We start from the raw sequence: 15,645 nt of genomic DNA, 5'->3' as shown, positions 1-15,645 counted from the left end.
TTTAAGCTTTATGCTTTTGAGAAGTGTTTGCAGTAAACTCTCTATTCACTGTCACCTCCTTGCAACATCCTATCTAACCCTTGATAGATTGGTTCTGTCATCTGAACTTCACCTGTCATAGGAATCATCAGAATTGGCACGATTTTTGCTCTGTCACATTGGTCCTCCGAATCTGACGACAATCAGCTGCAGCAGCAGCAGAACCAGCCACACCAGCAGCAGCTGCAACAACATGAGCGCCAACCTTCTCCTCAACCACCTGATGCTACACAGGGCATAGGGCATCAGCACAGGGCTGCACCGCGTTGGAGGCCATACCCCCAAAACAGGATATACAAGCAGAGGATGAGCTTCCTCAACATGACGGAGCAGCAGTGCAAAAGGAAGCTCAGGCTATCGCGCCAGGTCGTCGCCGACATTTGCGCTTTATTGGAGCATGATCTGCAGCCAAAGGAAAGGGTGGACACTCTCTACCAGTGGCTGTCAAACTTACCCTTGCCCTTAACTTCTTCGCCTCAGGCTCCTTCCAAGCATCTGCAGCAGACCTTTGCGGCATCTCACAGTCGGCCACACACAGATGCATCACACAGGTAACCGATGCCCTCTTTAACAAGTCCGCAAATTATATTCATTTTGCCACTGATGAAGCCACTGTCAATGAACGTACGCTTGGCTTTGCTGTTCTTGCTGGCTTCCCACGGGTGCAGGGAGTCGACTGCACACATGTGGCCATCAGTGCACCCCATCACAACCCAGTAGCATTTGTTAACCACAAGGGCTTCCACTCCTTCAATGTTCAGCTGGTCTGCAACCATAGGAAGATTATCATCCATGTGTCCGCCATGTTCCCTGGCAGTTGCCATGACTCGTACATCCTGCGCCATTCCACCGTCCCTCAACTCTTCTTGGCGGCTGGCTGCTTTGGGACAAGGGCTATCCCCTGAAAACGTGGTTCATGACACCTTTGAGGAAGCCAACAAATGAGCCCGAGAAACGCTATAATCAAAGCCACATCTCCACGAGAAGTGTCATCGAGCAGACAATAGGCTTGCTCAAAATGCACTTCAGATGTTTCAACAAATCTTGAGGAGCCCTTCAGTATGCACCAGCTAGGGTCTCGCAAATAGTTGTCATCTGCTATGCCCTGTACAACATATCGCAGGAGCGAGGATTAGTACTGGATGAGGAAGACACCGCTGAGCGCAGGGCCTCATCGGAGGACGAGGTGGATGAGGACGAGGAGGCTCACCACGAGGTTGGTCACGAGGATGAGGAACACCTGGATGAGCCGGCAATCCCATTGCGACCTATAGTAATCTGGGATGTTATGATTAAGGTTATCCACCAGGTGGTGCTGTAGCCAGCGCTGCCACTAGTTAAGGTCAGGGGGTTGCTTCCTGTCAAGGTCAGCCAAGGTGTAATGCCAGGATGCAGGACTGTTTTTGTTTGCTACACAGTTGTTAATAAAGTACTCGTGTTAATTCTAAGATATTGCCTCCTTGCGTTCTTGATCCACGACATGGATTTATCACATTTGGCGACGAGGTAAAAAAAGGACCCTGAATAAAGAGAAGTCTGCCGGGATTTTTAAACAACAAAATCACGAGCTAAAGTTAGCTACCAGTTGGAAGAGAGCATGGCTGCCACGGTAGGAACGGTCTCCGCTTTTGATATTCGAGCACAAACCTGGGAGGAATACTGTGAAGTGTTGGGTTATTTCTTCGAAGCAAATGAAATAAATGATGCCGGAAAAAGGAAAGCCATTCTGCTTAGTTCAGTGGGAAGCCAGACCTACAGTTTGATGAGGAATCTGCTCAGTCCTGAAAAGCCTGGAGACAAATCATTTGTTGAATTAGTGGCCTTGCTCAAAGAACATTTCAACCCCAAGCCTAGTGAGATTGTACAGCAGTTCAAGTTTAATTCAAGGAACAGAAAAGGGGAAGAGAGTGTAATGGACTATGTCGCGGTGTTGCGTAAATTAGCACAAGATTGCAATTATGGGAGCAACCTGAAGGAAATGCTGAGAGATAGGCTAGTTTGCGGAATAATGGACGACCGAATGCAGCGTAGATTATTATCCGAGGCTGGGCTTACTTATGAAAAAGCATTGGAACTTGCTCAAGCCATAGAGACAGCGAACCGAGATGTAAAAGAAATACAGGGTTCAGACAGGGCTAATGCTAAGCAAGTTGCAGGTCAGGTTCTTGTGCACAAGTTAAACATGCATCAGAAACCACAACGTGAGCATGGGAAGGCATGTTATAGATGCAAGGGTGATCACCTGGCGAGTGAATGCCGGTTTCTGGATGAAAAGTGCCACAAGTGTGGGAAACAAGGACACGTAAAACGAGCATGCAGGGCAAAATCACCTGTGGAGGAATCCAAACAAAAAGGGGGAGGAAAGCAAAACCAAGGAAGAGAAGTGAAAAAACAGGGAGCACACCACATCAGTGGGGAAGCTGAGGAAGAAGAGGACATGTTCATAATGTATAGCATGTTAGAGAACATTCCAAAAGTGGCTCCTATCACATTGCAACTGACAGTAAATGACTCTAAGGTGAACTATGAAGTCGATACAGGGTGCGGTGTAGCCATAATGAACAAGGCAGAGTACTCAAAATTGTGGAACCGTGCAAAAGTTCCAGAGTTAAAGTCTTGCTCTCTGCATCTTAAAACATATACAGGTGAACGAGTAGCGACATTAGGTGCAGCTAATGTGACTGTGCAGCACAGGGACACAGTGGAACAGCTACCTGTAGTTATAGTATCGGGTACCGGACCAAACCTGTTAGGTCGGGGCTGGATAAAAGAACTTAAATTAGACTGGGGAGCAGTAAATCAAATAGATGAGGGCAAACAGTTGACTTTGCAAGAAGTGTTGAGTGAACATGAGAATGTGTTCAAGGAGGAACTTGGCACATTTAATGGCCCCCCAGCTAAGATTTATGTAGACAAGGAGGCACCGCCAAGGTTTTTTAAACAACGACCTGTGCCTTATGCCATGAAGCCAAAGGTAGAGGCTGAGCTTGACCGTCTATTGAGAGAGAACATACTGGAGCCAGTGAAATGTTCGGAATGGGCAGCTCCCATAGTACCTGTTTTGAAACCGGACAATTCGGTAAGACTCTGTGGAGATGATAAATTGATAGTCAATCGGGTGTCCAAACTAGAGCAGTATCCTATTCCCAAAACAGAGGATCTGGCTGGAGGAAAGAAATTCACAAAGTTGGATATGAGTCATGCATACTTGCAGATTACACTGGATGACGAATCAAAGAAGTATGTCACCATAAATACACACAAGGGCTTGTTTACATATAACCGCTTACCGTTTGGTGTCTCATCTAGTCCAGCTATCTTCCAGAGGACAATCAAAGGTGTACTGCAAGGGATTCCACATGTTTCCATCTATCTGGATGACATTCTGGTGACGGGAAGAACCGACCAGGAGCATCTGAGCACTCTGAGAGAGGTACAACAGAGATTGGAGAGGGCAGGGTTCCGGCTCATGAGGAGTAAGTGCACTTTCCTGGGGAATGAGGCAGTGTTCCTGGGACACAGAGTGGACGCCACTGGGCTCCATCCACTCAAGGAGAAGGTACAAGCACTGCAGGACGCCCCTGCTCCTACCAATGTGGCTGAGTTAAAAGCTTACCTGGGACTGCTGAACTATTATAACAGGTTTTTACCAAACTTGTCATCAGTGTTAGCACCACTTCACAAACTACTGCGCAAGGAGACACAGTGGCAGTGGGGAGAGGAGCAGGGGGTTTCATTTGAACAGTCCAATAAATTGATGCTGTCGTCGGATGTGCTGGTTCACTACAATGAAGAGAAAGACATAATTCTCTCTTGTGATGCTTCACCTTACAGGGTGGGGGCAGTTCTTTCACACCGCATGGAAGATGGAACTGAAAGACCAATAGGGTTTATGTCCCGAACTCTAACACCAGCGGAAAAAAACTATTCCCAGTTAGACAAAGAGGGGTTAGCAGTAATGTTTGGGTTACAGAGGTTCCACAAGTACATATATGGCAGGAAGTTCACCATATGCACCGATCATAAACCTCTTATCTCTCTTTTCAATGAAATGAAAGCAGTTCCACAGATGGTGTCACCCCGGATCCAGAGGTGGGCTGTGACGTTGAGGGCATATGAGTATGTCATCATCTACAAGGTGGGCAAGTACCATGGGAACGCAGATGCCTTGAGCCGTCTTCCACTGCCAGGCACACCTATCCGTGCAGCTCCAGAGGACAGAGTTTTGATGTTGGAGGACACTGACACGGCACTTGTGACTGCAGAGCAAGTAAGAACATGGACAGGTAAAGATCCAGTACTGTCTAGAGTTCGAGAATATGTGGTATGGGGATGGCCACAGCATCCGGAAGGGGCTGACTTCACACCCTACAGTGTCAGGAAAACAGAGCTGAGTGTGCAGGATGGTTGCGTGTTGTGGGGAGCACGAGTGATTATTCCACAGCCAGCATGACAGTCTATCCTAGGGCAACTACATCAGTGTCATCCTGGGGTCTCGCGTATGAAAGCCTTGGCTAGGAGTTACTTGTGGTGGCCAAAGCTAGATGAGGAGATAGAAAATCTAGTCAAGACATGCAGCACTTGTCAGGCACACAGGAAGGCACCAGCAGCGGCTCCTCTCCACCCGAGAGTGGCCGGATAAACCATGGAGAAGATTGCACTTAGATTATGCGGGTCCATTCATGGGGAAGGTGTTCCTCATAATCATTGATGCACATTCCAAAGGGATGGATGTTTATCCTGTTAATTCTGCTTCCTCCACTACTACTATAGACTGCCTGCGTCGGAGCTTCAGTAATCAAGGGCTACCGGAGATTGTGGTGAGTGACAATGCCACTTGTTTTGTGAGTACAGAGACAAAAGAGTTCATGAGAAAAAATGGCATAGTGCAGGTGGCCTCGGCTCCATATCATCCGTCCTCAAATGGACTTGCGGAGAGAGCCGTACAAACATTTAAAGAGATGATGAAAAAAAGTGCAGAAGGGTGTTTAGCAGCCAAAGTGTCACGGGTTCTGTTCAGCTACAGAATAACACCTCAATCCACCACAGGACTCTCTCCTGCTGAGATGTTATTAGGTCGTAGACTACGCTCCACTCTTGACCTTGTCCACCCAGACCTAAAAAGGAAAATGGAAAACAGACAAAACAAACAAAAAGAGAACCATGACAAAAGAACAAAGAGCCGAAGTTTTGGAGGAGATGCGGTCCTTACCAGGAATTTCAGTTATAGGCCAAAGTGGATTCCTAGCTTCATAGACTCAATGACAGGGCCAGTATCATACAAGGTCATGTTGGGAGATGGTAGGGTAGTACGCAGACATGTAGATCAGATACTTCACAGACACGGGGAAATTGAAATGAAGGTTCCAGATGCAATGGCTGAGGACAGGTTTGCCCCCAGTTATCCAAGTGCATCTGTGGTGCCACCACCATGGACAGAGACAATTCCACAGGAACCTATTCTTCAAGAGGAAATCATCGTTGCAGAGTCAGATACTGTGAGCACTGCTCAGGAGCAGCTGGTGACTTCAGCACAAACAAGCAGGGACTTTACTGTTAGACGTTCACAAAGGTCTCGCAAGCCACCAGAGAGATTGATACTGACCTGTTAGATTCGTCACGTATGGAACATAGTGAATGGAGACTTATGTGACCCTTAGGAATGGTTGGTTGTTAAGAAATTCATACTGAAATCTTAAGGGAAGAGGAATATAGTAATCTGGGATGTTATGATTAAGGTTATCCACCAGGTGGTGCTGTAGCCAGTGCTGCCACTAGTTAAGGTCAGGGGGTTGCTTCCTGTCAAGGTCAGCCAAGGTGGAATGCCAGGATGCAGGATGCAGGCCTGTTTTTGTTTGCTACACAATTCTTAATAAAGTACTCGTGCTAATTCTAAGATATCGCCTCTTCGAGTTCTTGTTCCACAACATGGATTTATCACAGACCAGTACGCGAGCACGTTGCTACCCGTCACGCCAGGGATACCCTTATCAATAGCAGATTTCAATAACTTCATGCAGCTCATACATATGGCTGCCACCCGCGTACGTAGGTTTGTATCACATCAACACCATGCAGCAGTCAAACAATGATTCGTCCCTTGTTTTGACTCTCCACCATTGCTGGGTGTGAAATGAGCCCTGACCCTTCATTCTGCCACTTCCATTTCATCACGCAAATTTGCCAACGATCTCCAAGTGTGACAATTAGATGATTTATTAACAACACTTCATAGAATACTAACATGACATTGGTAAAGAAAGACACACCCGCATGACTACCCTTGTGACTATGTGTGTGGGATCTTTCTTTTCCGAGTGCTTCTACGTCATCCTACCCTTGCGGCATCAGCAGAGGTAGGGGCAGCCTCCTCATCTCCGTGCTGCGCCTGCTGAGACGACTTTGGCGGTTGCCCTCTGGGTTTTGGAGCCACTGATGGCTCTGCCAAAGTCTACTCCTCCTGGAACTGTGCATGCGCAGGTTCGGACATCACCGTCTGGGGAGGCATCTGGGGCTCTGACCGAGGGGTTGGCAAGGGGGTGAAAGTCAGAGTGCTTGGAGCAGAGCCCCCACTTGTATGTTCCCTCCCACCATCATCCCTCTCATGGGCCATCCGCACTTCCCTGCTAGCAAGTAGCTGGAGAGCACTTTGCTGCATTTCAGTGGGGCCATGAGGGCCTATCTCTATACTGGCATCCCTCCTACAAAGGATGTCTATGCTCCTCTGGTTTCTCTCCTCCATAGGTGCCCAGCTCTCCTCCATTTTTCCCCATCTCTCCTCCATAGATGAGCATCTATTTTGAAGACAAACCATGTTCTCATGCGACTGGTGCCGTGTCTCCTCCATGCAGGTGGTCATCCTATCCATGGAGGAAGGTATAGTTGCCAGTGAGTGCACCAGTGTTGCTCATGCTGGAGATGGACTCCTCCATTGTCAGCACATTCGCAGTCACCGCGGTCGCAAAACCAGTCAGAGCCTCCTACACTTGTTCCTGCAGCTCCAGGATCGCCCTCTTCCTGGATGGCCCCCGAGGCTAAGCGTCTGCATGCAGCTGAGCTGAGCTAGGGGACTCCTGAGCCCTCCGACGAGGAGACTCCACTGCTGTCAATGTCTCCACCATCTGCTGCTGATCAGTTGTGATCTGTGAGACACCAGGTGACAACACTACTCTATCTCGCAACATACTCACCAAGGTGTGCGACTGCGCTGGTGCTGGGTTGCGTTGTCTGAGGTGACGCTGCGCCCTCAGAGGCAGGAGGCTCCTCTGAGGAGTCTTCTTGCTGTTGCTCCTGGATATTTGGGGGGGGGCTCTTGATGGACCTGTGGGAGAGTGAAGACATCAGTTAGATATACAAGGTGTCTACTGCAGACACGTACCATTATCCACATGATGAGCATTCATCTTGTCTTGACATCACACCCCATATGAGGCAATGATGAAAGGCATGCAATTGTATGGAAATTCATTCTGTCACCAGCTTCTTCTACTGAGGCCCTCTCTCCATTCCCCACTTCCAGAACATCCACCACTCCAGTAATCTCCAGTGCTGCCTCCTCTGCACTCGTCAGATATGATATGGTTTGTGGAGGCCCTCCTCCCACTCTCCCTCTTATTGTGGGCTATCTTTTCCTGCAAGGAGGGAAAGAGAAGATTCAGTGAGAGTGATGGTATAAGTGTAAGGAATGGAATGGCATAGAGCTTTACACTGACAACTTGATGGAGTGGGTTGGCAATACCAAGTTGCCTCCTTTTGTGTTGTTAGTTGCTGTCATTGCATAACGATGAGGCTAAGTGTGAAGGCTGCATAGTAAGATGGCGACCTGATAATGTAGATAGAGTTAGAGGGATGGATGAAGGCACAAGGGATGTTGGGCTGTGTAACATTGTGTAGGAGTAGGGGTGGCAATATAGAGTGGTGCAAATGTGATGAGACGCACAGCAGCATCAAGGTAATTGTGGCTTAATACTCACTTTTCCTGATCTTACTAGATCATTGAAACTCTTGTGGCACTGCACCCAAGTGCGAAACCACTGACAGCCCTGTAAACTCCTGCGATATCTGCAGCCACGTTGCCTTTGTCTGCTGAGGAGGCCTCTTCCTGCTGTCCGCAGGGAAGAGAACCTCGCTACGTGCTCTCTCTCCCTCCACAAGATGATGGAGGGACTCATCTGTGAAGCGAGGTGCTGCTCGTTGGCGTTGCAATCTATAGTGCAGAGACTCAAACACTGACAGCACTGAATGCTATCAATTTGCAACTGACAGTAACTGGGGCCATGGCCCCTTTAAATAAACTGGCAATAATTGCGTCATCTGGTGACGTCACCAGACCCGCACCCTTTAATAGGGCCAGGAAACGCGCAGGGTAGGCCTAACAAGGCCCTTTAGGGCAAGATTCGATTAATTGACAGGATCCACGCAGCAGCGGGGTTGCCCCCCACCACCAATGTCTCCCACCTTGGAGTCGACCAGGTTAACGAAATCACGGCCTCAGTGTGCAACCTGTCTACTCTCATTACAGATACTGATTCACCCGCTGTATCTTTATTGCTAGGTATTTTTAACTTGACAAACTTTGTGAAGCTGCTAAACTTTGTGGGCTAAAAATTTAATTGCATAATGCCTGTTGTTTGGGCACTATGGGTACCGTTTTGGGTCAAAAATAGCATCCGACTCATACACGCACAATTCAGGTATGGGCCGCACCAGATGCCACCTTGGTGAGGGCGTTAGCGTCGGCGCTGGGAGCGTGCACCAGAAGTATGTAGAGTAGGCAGATCGTGACAGAGCTGCCAGTGGCTGTGAAGGTGTCCGTGGCCCTGAATTTCTTAGCGTCGGGATCCTTCCAGGCTGGAGCAGGCGACATCTGTGACATCTCCCTGTTCACCGTCCACTGTTGCATAAGAGAGGTGACAGAAGCTCTTTATGCCAGGAGAGGGGACTTCATTGTCTTCTCTCTGACCAGAGAGAAGCAGGCAGAACATGCACGTGGCTTTGCCAGGATAGTGGGCTTCCCCATGGTGCCGGCCGCCATAGATTGCATGCACGAGGCTTTGTGGGCACCGCACCTAAATGCTGAGATGTAAAGCAACCGCAAACTCGCTGAATGTGCAGTTCATGATGGTGAATGCCCGTTATCCTGGCATGATGCTTTTATTTTGCGCCAGTCTGCTGTTCCCTCAGTCATGAGCCACCAAGACAAACCAAAGGGTGGCTACTAGGCGGCAAGGGCTCTCCGCTGACCACCTGGCTCATGACTCTGCTCCGCAACCCAACGACAAGTGAGCAGCATGCATACAATGAGAGCCTTACTGCCAGACGGGATCTGATAGAGCAGACCATTACCGTCCTTAAACAACGGTTCTGCTGCCTGGACCATTCTGGAGCAGCCTAGCAGTACGCACCAGAAAGCGTCTCAAGATTCGCCATGGTCTGCTGCATGCTCCACAACATCGCAATCATGACCAGCTGAAGAGGAGGAGGAGAATTGGAGGAGGAGGAGGAGGAGAAGAAAGTGGAAGAGAAGGAAGTGGAAGAGCAGGAAGTAGAAGAGCAGGAAGTGGAAGAGCAGGAAGTGGAAGAGCAGGAAGTGGAAGGGAGGAGGCAACGCAGACTGCTCCTTTCTGCCCAGGCTGTCCATGATTGACTCATCTGACTACGGTATGAGTGAACACAACCCCAATTTTCCATTCTATGCCTTACCTTCCCTCTGTTACTGACCATCACAGCATCCTCTTGGCCACAATACTGAAATAAAAGCAACCACAAATGAAATATTCCACTCCAACTTTGTCCATAAATTCATCCAATATAACCTAACAAAGTCAACTAATCACCCTTGTGTATTCCCTTAGTGCATGTTTTCAGTGTGCCTTTGCTTGTCCTAGTGCTCCTAAGAAATGCTACCCCAATGGCTGCAGCATTGCTAGTGGAAGGCTGCTGACTTTCAGTGGGGGAGACTGCAGATGGCCTTGCAGGATGACCTCGAGCAGCTCTAGGCCTAGAAGGCCCGGCTGTGGACTGCACCACCTCAGCACAGGTGGAAGCAGTCTGGGCTGGCTGGCTGACAGGCAACAGCAAGGACACTGGCGAAGTGGCAGTGGTGGGAGCACAAATGCTGTCATCCTGAGAGAGGACAGCGGCTTCGTCCTCCACGCAGTCACTGCCACTCCCCCGGGGCGGCACCTCAGCATTCCTAGCCATCTGTTGGAGGACAGATTGCTGGATTGCTGTGACACCTGCAAGCCCCTTTCCACAGTGGTAAACCCAGCCACAATGGCAGCAGTCTGCGCTTGCGAGGTAGAAAGCTGAGCCTGCATGAGAGCAGTTCGAGCTTGCATGGCTTCAGTGTGAACTTCCACTGCAGCACTCAAGATGTAGGGAGGCTTGTACTTGTGCTGCAATGGAAGCTGAGACATCAGCCATCACACTCTGCATGATGGTTCGGTCCATAAGTGCGATAATGGATCTGCCCACCCCTTCCATGCTGGGAAGGATGGGCTCCAAGCTCTGTGCAAAGTCTTGTGCATGGTTGCTGCCGGACTCCTCCATGCTCCTTGACATTGCACTTAGGTTTTCTGGTAGGTCTGCCAATGCACCAAGCTTTTAGCTGTGCATACCCAACAGCGTTCTTCTGTAGACCACCCCATCCAAGTCCTCATTTGAGCCCTCCACACACAGCAGAACTCATGTGCGACCTCACCCTCCAGGCAGTTGGCACCTGCACTACCTTTTCCCCTTGCCCTGGCTACAGCCCACTCTTGCCCGATGACTCACCACGTGCAAATCCCGCCTATAAGCTACCCTCTAAACTCTGCGCCATGCCAGTATCTGAACTGGTGGCTGCGAGTGTCAGATCGTGATGGTGTTCCTTCATCTTCATCACCCTCCCTCTTCTTCTGCAACCACTGGCTGGGCAGGTTGGATTTCTTGGTTATCTGAAATGAGAAAGGCACAAGGGTGGTGAGGGGAGGGGAGAAAGCAAGAGGTGCATGCTTACACCTCGTGCAGATTGTAAATCAGAAGAGGTTATGGGATGAGGGGGAAGTGGGATGTGAGAAGGAGGATAACATTTGAGGAAAAGGGCATCTTGTACTCTTTCAGCCCCACTGCTGGCCACGGGCTCAGTCATGCCCTCCCAAGGATGGCCAGCACCATCTCCTTCAAGGAGGTGAGGTGATACAGGCGAGCCTGTCCCCTGCTGGTTAGGTTCTGCTGGTGCCAGTTATGCGCCACCTTTCCCTGCAAGAGAAAGAGAAAGAAATGAGTGTGGTGCAATTTATTTGGGTGATGTGCCTGTCACGGTTGAATAGCTGACAGTGTGTGCAAGCTGTGAGGTGTGGGTGTGAGGTTTTCAGCAGTGGTAAGTGTGTGAGGGTGAGATGGAGCATGTGAATGTGAGGTGTGAGTCGTGATTGATAGAGATTGTTGGTATGTGAGTGATAGAGGTATGGTCAATTAAGCAGTGTGTCAGGATGCTGATGCAGTTTGTGGGATATGGCATTTGAAGATAAATTCACTGACCTTGACCACTCGTGGGAGGTCATTAAACTTCTTCCTGAACTGCGTCCAGGTCTTCTGGGCTATACTGCTGGCATTCACCACAGTGGCTATCTGCTCCCACTGCACTTTCCTTTGTTGCCTGTAGGGCCTCCTCCTAGCCCTTTGAAAACAGGACCTTTCTCCTCCTATTGACTTTCTGCACCAACGCCTCCAGTGCTGCACTGGAGAACCTTGGTACACGCTCTCTCCCCTGTTGTGCCATCATTAATTGGTTTTTTGCATTGTCTTCCTCAGCCAGTTGAATGATCTGCTGCAGGCAGAATGCACCTCCCCTTTAATAGATGCAGACTGCCTTTAAGTAGTGCAGGCTAGCTATAATTGGTGCTAGCCTCGCACAAACTTGGGCCCCCTGCTGAGCATTCAGCCACTCAGCAGTGTGTTCAGCGCTGAGCTGAACACCACAATTATGGAAATGAGCAGACAGCACGACGGTCACACGCTGGCTGCAGTCCTTCGAACAGGGGCAGGTTGCTAGTTCATTGCGATCCCTGCGCCCGTTTTGGGGGGCAAATGATTTTCTAGTCCTCTATATATTTGCTATTTTTATTCTCTGTACGTGAGAGGCAACATTCATTCCTACAGGTCTTGAAATTCCATGGGAGTTCCACTGATCTCTCACCAAAACTCTAGCAGGAGACCGGCTGAACTCCCAGGGAAAGGGCAGAAAGAACTATTTAGCTGTTTTTCCTGGATTCTGCTGGAGTTACAGCAATGGAACCCCTGCAGAACTTTAGGGCCACTATGTCTTGCAAGTTACTTGGATTAAAAACAGGTAGGTTCACTCGACATGGAACCTCTCCAGTGCAATGCTGCACTATATGGAGTTTTTGCTGAAAATATTTCTCTTCAACTGTTATTAATATTCTAATAAGTTCACCTTTTAAGCAATTTTAGTCTACAACAATATATGCAAATGTATATATATTACACTTGTAACCAAAATGAATGACCTTATATTCAATTAATTTATTTTTTCTACACTCATCCTATAATTTAATGGTTTACAAAAAAACAGAACATATAGACTTACAAAACGTTTGAGATCCCTGCATTTCATATTGACAACCCCACGCAACAGGCTGTAAATAGTTTGCAGCTTTTCAATTGCATGCTCTCTTCTTCTGGCATATATGCTCCTTCATGAAAACACAAAAAAAAAATGTTTAACACAATATCGGTTGCCTGGTGTACCTGATACGGCAAATGAGATGAGCCGTAGCAGCTTCTGAATGGGCAAATATGGGACCTATTAATGGGGTTGAGGCCAGGTAAGAGGCCTGAACCCACAAAGAACATTACTAATCCTACACAGGAGGACCAACGAGAATATGGCCAATATTGGGGGCAGGGTGGGCAAGGCTAGACAACACAGCCTGGGCAGGCGCTGCATACGTGTCCAAAGAAGTACTTTCACCTAAAATAAAAACAGAAAATGCTGGAAATACTCAGCCGGTCAGGCAGCATCTGTAGAGAGAGAAACAGAGTTAACGGGGCAGTAATTCCTCCCCAAACGCGTGAGTACGGAAGGGGTACTCACGCGTCTGGCCGGAGGAAATGCCGGTTTTCAGCATGCACAGCGCATGCGCTGAAAACCGGCATTTCCTCTCCTCTAACCCAAGAGTTGAAGAGGCTAGCGCGTGCGCTGTAGGGGGCAGCGCGTGCGTCTTGGATTTCCTCTGTTTTGGGGGATTTGCGCATGTCTAAAGGCCTCCAGTCTTTACGCTTGTAAAAAGCACACGTAAGTATTTATTTTTACAGGTAAGTGGTGTTTTAGTTTAATTTAGAATTTTTTTTTTCCACAGGTTTATTATTTTAAAGAATCTACAATAAGGTAAGTTTAGTTTTAGACCCTTTTTATTAAAAATTTATTTTTTTCAAAAAAAAAAAAATTATTGTTTAAATTATTTTTTTAAACTTATTTATACTTAATTTAATGATTGGGATGTTTTTTAAATTTTTATTTAAAGTTTAAATAGTGTTTTGGGCCCCCGTAGTTTTCATGAGTTTGACAGTTCTTACTCTCAAACTCATGAATGAACCTTCCCCTCCCCTGATTGGTTGTACAGTGCTCACCTGATCCCAGCCGGCACATCGCACTAACTACGCCGCTGGATCAGGTAAGCACTGCGCGCTGACATCTGAACCGGGCCTGTCACAGGAAATGCAAGCAGGCCCGGGCTTCAGATGTCAGCGCGCAGGGTGAGTGCAGATCGGGGGCTTGCACACGCGGCAAGCCCCCGACACCAAGTTCTGGGCCATGGTTTCAGGTCGATGACCCTTCGTCAGAACCGTTTTCAACGACCTGAAACATTAACTCTGTTTCTCTCTCTACAGATGCTGCCTGACCTGCTGAGTATTTCCAGCATTTTCTGTTTTTATTTTAGGTCCCTGATTTCCATGTTAAAAGGGGCCTATTGCCTGAATCAGGCAGGTGCTTTGGACACCCGGTGGTAGACCTCTCTAAAAAGAGAGCCGGCCGCATTGCCGGTGTTAATGGGGCGATAAGGCTACTGACCCCATTTTGAGGTCGTTACCACTCTGCTAGCGCCAGGTGAGGGCACTCAAAATCGACTCCATTGTTGTCCTTTGTGGAACAATCACAGTTTTTATTTCAACTGTGTTCAATTCCAATTGTTAAATAAATCTTTTCCAGAATTTTTCTACCTTGGTTCTGGATGGAACAGCTGATGCATGAAAACTTTGGTTTATATTCTTTTTCATACAATAATGATTAGAGAAAATAACACTTATGTATTCAGGCAGAAGTCAGACGATTTAACTGCATACTTAACATCATCTATGTTGGTGGAAACAAAGAAGAAAAGTTTTATTTGTTGTCATAAAGCAGAAATGTTTGTAGTTTACAGAGTTTTGGAACCATTCAAATTAATCATTCAATATACTGGGGATTGGGAATTCAAATATTCCCGCAATAGAACTCAATTCCCAACAAAATCGATTTTAATTGGAGTAGGGTGGTGTCATAGTTCATTAGAACTCTAACACATTATTATATTAATAAATGGTCTGTTATCCGACACTCCACTGAGTTGTCAATCTCAGTCTCAGTGTAGTGAATGGGGTTGCTAGGTACTTCCCCATAAAAGACAGAAAATCAGGGAGAGTTAGCAATAGGCTGCCCTTGCACACTTCTTAGCAGCTGACTCAATATAGACAACCTTCCCATACTCTCAGCTTTTGTTGGTGTATGACCCAGGGAGGCTTGAAATAGGAGGGAAAGTAAACTTTAAAAAGATAGATACCTTGATACAATTCACGGTCCTGTAACTTACATAGTCAAATAACAACTCTATTAATATATGTAGATAATAATCTTTTCTTACTTCAATTGATCTTCATTATCTAAATCTTTGGGAATACGTTGCAGTAAGAGACCACATTCCTTATTTCTTTTGGATTTGCTTCTCAACGTAGAACGGGGAATTGGCTCATCTATTGTTTTCCTTTGTGAATAACGATGTGCTTTAAAAGAAATGGTAAATTACTTTGGCTCAATGATAGCATTCTTGCCTTTGTCAGAGGTTGTGGGCTCAAGCCCCATTCCAGAGATTTGAATACTTAATCTAGGCTGACACTTCAGTGCAGTACTGAGGTAGGGTTGTAATGATGGAGGTGCTGTCTTTTGGATGAGATATGAAACAAAGGTCCTGTCTGCCATCTCAAGATCCCATGGTCTTATTTGAAGAAAAGCAGGGGAGTTCTCCTGGTCCTGAATTTAAATAAAGGAAACTACGATGGTCTGAGGTGCGCGTTGGGTAGGATTGATTGGGGAATGTCACTCAAAGGGTTGACGGTGGATAGGCAATGGCAAACATTCAAAGCCCGCATGGATGAACTACAGAATGTGTTCATCCCAGTTTGGCATAAAAATAAAACAAAAAAGGTGACTCAACCGTGGCTAACAAGGGAAATTAGGGATAGCATAAGATCTAAGGAGAGGACATATAAATTGGCCAGAAAAAGCAGTAAACCTGAGGATTGGGAGCAGTTTAGGATTCAACAAAGGAGGACAAAGGGATTAAT

The 15,645-nt window shown here is 47.4% G+C and overlaps 1 protein-coding gene across 6 annotated transcripts in view; it reads right to left on the bottom strand.

Annotated features, from left to right (window-relative positions):
* The window catches only part of LOC147117761 (uncharacterized), a 292,045-nt gene that overhangs the window by 181,316 nt on the left and 95,084 nt on the right, over positions 1-15,645 (bottom strand). For all 6 annotated transcript variants that reach the window (XM_085989014.1, XM_085989013.1, XM_085989012.1 and 3 more), the window contains exons 8-9: positions 14,946-15,084; positions 12,632-12,737 (exon numbers count right to left, since the gene is read on the bottom strand). In XM_085989014.1, coding sequence (XP_085845140.1) covers positions 12,632-12,737; positions 14,946-15,084 — 245 coding nt within the window. The remainder of the gene's footprint in view (positions 1-12,631; positions 12,738-14,945; positions 15,085-15,645) is intronic.

Source organism: Somniosus microcephalus, chromosome 5 (genome assembly GCF_052327205.1).
Source record: "Somniosus microcephalus isolate GS21.2 chromosome 5, FLI_Smic_1.0, whole genome shotgun sequence".
NCBI classification, from domain to species: domain Eukaryota; kingdom Metazoa; phylum Chordata; class Chondrichthyes; order Squaliformes; family Somniosidae; genus Somniosus; species Somniosus microcephalus.
The sequence above is the reverse complement of the archived record's forward strand: the minus strand, read 5'-3'. Positions and strand labels throughout refer to the sequence as shown.